This window comes from Pseudozyma flocculosa (assembly GCF_000417875.1).
Source record: "Pseudozyma flocculosa PF-1 unplaced genomic scaffold scaffold00018, whole genome shotgun sequence".
In the NCBI taxonomy this organism is placed as follows: domain Eukaryota; kingdom Fungi; phylum Basidiomycota; class Ustilaginomycetes; order Ustilaginales; family Ustilaginaceae; genus Pseudozyma; species Pseudozyma flocculosa.
The window spans coordinates 1-3836 of record NW_006920886.1 but is presented as its reverse complement, the minus strand read 5'-3'; the positions used below and the strand labels follow the sequence as shown (position 1 = coordinate 3836).

The following is a 3836-nucleotide window of genomic DNA, read 5'->3' as shown; positions in this document are numbered from 1 at the left end:
TGGGTGTCGCAGCCGTACCCGGTGCCGCCCAAGCGATCCTCGGGCAAGCCGTCGGCCGACTCGATCGCCCTCGCCATGTCCGGGATCGAGGGAGGCATCGCGGCCCTCTCGCTCAACGGCGGCGGCGGCGGCGGCGGCGCCGTCTCGCCCAGGGTCGAGCACTACCGCGCCGTGCTCCTCGCCGGGCTCGACCGGCCCTCGATCGACTCGAGCTACGTCGATGGCGTGCTGCGCTTCAACGCCTTTGGTCCGGCACCCAACCCGGGCACGGCCGAGTCGGACAGCGGCGGCGCGCTCGACGCTTCGGAGCTGTCGCGCTCGACCATGGTCCATCCGCTGCCCGCCATCCTCAACCACGCCTGCCTGCCCAACGTGTCGTCGGTCTTTTTCGGCGACGTCGTCACCACGCGGGCGCTCCACCCGCTCAAGGCCGGGACCGAGATCATGCACCAGTACGTGCGCGGCGAGCAGCCCTGGCCCCTCCGCCGCTCGCAGCTCTCCAAGCACGGCTTCGTCTGCCGCTGCGGCATCTGCCTGCTCGACGAGCGCGACGGCGACGAGGCGTGCAGGACGCGCCAGAAGCTCGTCGGCGGCAGCTTCCCCATGCTGCTCGAGCGCAGCCGGATCCTGCTCAAGGACGACGGCGCAAAGGGCCAGAGCGAGGCCGAGCGGCAGGACGACCACCGCGACCTGGCATCCAGCCTCGAGGACCTCGTCGACCAGGTCCAGGCCACCTACCACGCCGAGCGCGGACAGCTGCGGCCGGATCTCATGGCCATCTGGCAGAAGATTGCCCAGCACCGCGCCAAGTTTGACGTCGAGGCGGCAAAGGACGACGAGCGCAACGCCCTCGCCTCGATCGGCGCCGTCCTCGCGCTCCATCCCGCGGCCACGGCAGGCATGGGCCCGGACCTCAAGGCCGCCTCGATGCTCTCGCGCCTCCCCGACCTTCACTTTGACGGCGCCATCAAGTCGATGCTCGCCCTCTCCTCTCTGTGTCTCGCCCAAGACGAGGGCATCGCCAAGCGGTGGGCACAGTCGGCGCTGTGGGCCCACGAATGCACCATCGGCGGCGGGCCCGACGTCTTTCTCGACAGGTGGGAGGCCGGGTACGCTGGGCTGCCGGTGCGCAAGTGGATCAAGTGAGGCGCGCGGCCGGCTAGGGCGAGGACGAGGGCCGCCGTCGACGCGCAGCGCATCGTCGAGTGCCGAGCCAAGGGATACCGGATCGGACTGGAAAGCGGAGTGGCTGATGGACGGGCACTCGTCGTGTGACAGGCCCGGTGCAGACACCTTGGTCACTGCCTCGCAGTCGAGGACGGGCAAAGTGGCGGAGCGACGCAGTAGTGCAATAGAGATAGATCTTCCCCATCCCCGCCTCGACTCGAGGAGCGAGCCGGCCTGTGACCCCGCGCAGAACCGCTTTGGCCCCTCGGCATGCGAGGAAGGAGGTGGCAGGGCGTGGGTCGGCGCTGGTGCGGCGCACCTCCAAGCCCGCCCGCGGCCCAGCGGAGTGTGTTCGGCAGGACTGGGCGGGAACGGCCTGCCAATGGCGTCCGCCGCCGCTGTGACCTCTCGCGAGGGCGCCTATAGCTTGTCGAGCGACGCGAGGAACGCTTCGGGGCGAGTATGGTCGACCTGCCTTTGCTCGGTCCATCAGAGCAGGTTGGAACGAAGGTGATCCGGTCAGCTCGAGCAGGTCACGCCACGCCGCGACGAGGGGTACGGCGCCGCCTCGACTCACTTCCAGTCGGGAAACCGCATCGATGCCGCATCGAGGTCCGGAAAGTGCCGCTCAATGGCCTGTACGACAGCGTTGCTCACGATCTGCGCAGGTAAAGAGCGTGGTGCGACGGCGTGTCAGCATCGCCGGGCCCGTTCGTCGTCCCCCTGCTTCGGTGCGCGCCCGGAAAGCCAAACCGTCCGCCCATCTGCTCGCTAGCTCACCTTGTACCCCTCTTGCGTGAGATGAACGCCGTCGTGCAGAAACTTTTTGAGCCCCTCGTCTCGATCGCCGTACCGTCGCACCGCCTCGTCCTCCATGAGGTAGCACAGCTCGACGGCCGCAACGGTGCCGCGCGAGCCGCGCACCTCGTCAGCGGCGCGCAGACACGCTGAGCTGTATAGCCTCGTGTGCCCCTCTTCCCGGTCCTTTGCAGCCACGACGTCCGGGTTGGCGCGTTCGTGCTCGGCCCTCGCGGCGGCGCAGAATGGCGGTGGCGTCAGCAGCAGCACCCGTGCGTCGGCGGGGAGCAGCGAGACGAGTCGAACCAGGTTCGAGCTGTACGTCTGCGGGTCCACGGCGCGAGCCTCGCCCGGTAGGACAGAGTCGTTGGCCCCCAACCAGATCGTGACGAGCTTGACGCCATCGAGATCGCCTTCCCGTGCGAGCCGCTCGACAAAGCCTGTCACGATCGTCGAGTTGTACCCAGAGAAGCCGCGGTTAATCACATCGAGCCGGCGCTGGTACCGATCGGCGAGCACCGCCGCGAGTCCGTTGGACGTCCATGAGAACTGCGAGAGTCGTGGTGGCGGGACAGGCGACGAGCGAGAGGCGAAGCAGAGCGAGCTGGTAAGTCGAAATCCGAGCGACGAGGACGGAGGGGCAAGAGTCGAGGCCGGCGAGCAGGCACGAGAGCCGGACGCTCCACTCTAGCTGCGACACCGCCCTGCTGCTCTCGCCCCGCACCGTCGCCGACACTCACCTGCGTCAGCGAGTCGCCGATCAAATAAACCTTCCCCTGCATTGTCGGACGAAGCCGTCTGTTGAGGCGAGTCGAAAGAGTGGCGGGCAAGCAAGGCGTTGATAGATTAAGGAGGCGGGAGAGGAAGCGAGGCCTGCAACAGAGGGTCGGCGGGTCTCGAAGCGCGGCTTGGGCCCTCCACCAAGAAGCACGGGCCAGCCGCCAGTGGAGAAAACTGCCCTGTGTCAGGACATCAATTCAAGGGCCCTGAAAGCCAACATTCCAGCCATCAGAGCACCAGTCATCAGGTTGTCTGGGCTGTTCCTGGCTTGCAAGGAGATCAAACAGACCTCAAGTTCTCTCATTCAAGGCCTGGTGTGCAATCTGCTTGGAATGGACTTACAAGGGGTATCCCTCCAAAAAGATTTGGAATTGACCTCTTTTTATTGGCTAGATAGAAGGAGAAGGAGTGGAATAGCAGGATAGACCCCCAACCCCAGACCTGAAAATGAAAACTGACGGAGATATGGCTTGTCAAAGTTGGGGTTGGCTTATGTAAGCGACATTGAAAGTTGCTTGGATCGCTCTGAGCCCTTATTGAAAGTTGTGCGTAGCACCAATTCAAGGCTGCATGCAAAAGATGGGGGCGATCGGAACGCTCAGTGGACGGCAAAACAGGAATTTGCCTTTTGGACGATTGTTCTAAGGGTCCCCCCTTAGGACCGGGCCGACAAAAAAAGTTGCTCAGATGTTACGACCGTGGGCAGGGAGGTGCCGCGGGGCTAGGGTTAGGGTTAGGGTTACAAGGTGGACCCAGCCAAAAGTTGGGTAGGGATAGGTAGTGTACCTTGTTCTTTACCTATTTCTGAGCATATTCTTTGCTGGATCCCTTATCAGTTGTCTTACTGGTTGCGGCGCTACGGTCGCTCAAAGTAAGTCCGCTTTTGGGGTCGATGACCAAAAATGTCACAATACAGCCTTGTGCCACTAATGAACGTTGTTCATAACAATGAGATTGAGATGTACAGGAAGTTTCAGGAAGTTTGAACGGATAGCCATGGAGAAAAAGCAAAAGTTGCATTTCGGGGGGTCGACCTAAGGGGGGACCCTTACCCAAGTCCAACCCTGACCCCCTCAGATCTTCTTGCACCC

At 63.5% G+C, this 3836-nt stretch overlaps 2 protein-coding genes across 2 annotated transcripts in view; one reads left to right on the top strand and one right to left on the bottom strand.

Moving 5' to 3' along the window:
- PFL1_05093 (uncharacterized protein) overlaps positions 1 to 1146 on the top strand; it is a gene marked incomplete at both ends in the record, with an annotated part of 3305 nt that extends 2159 nt beyond the window's left edge. Inside the window, one exon of the mRNA XM_007882624.1 lies at positions 13 to 1146. Within this exon, the coding sequence (XP_007880815.1) occupies positions 13 to 1146 (1134 nt within the window). The remainder of the gene's footprint in view (positions 1 to 12) is intronic.
- A 441-nt stretch (positions 1147 to 1587) lies between these two features.
- On the bottom strand, positions 1588 to 2747 carry PFL1_05092 (uncharacterized protein; the record flags this gene model as incomplete). The annotated part of the gene is made up of 4 exons (XM_007882623.1): positions 1588 to 1642; positions 1745 to 1827; positions 1948 to 2514; positions 2706 to 2747. 4 exons carry the CDS (start codon positions 2745 to 2747, stop codon positions 1588 to 1590), a joined length of 747 nt encoding a protein of 248 aa, XP_007880814.1.
- Positions 2748 to 3836: the final 1089 nt, after the last annotated feature.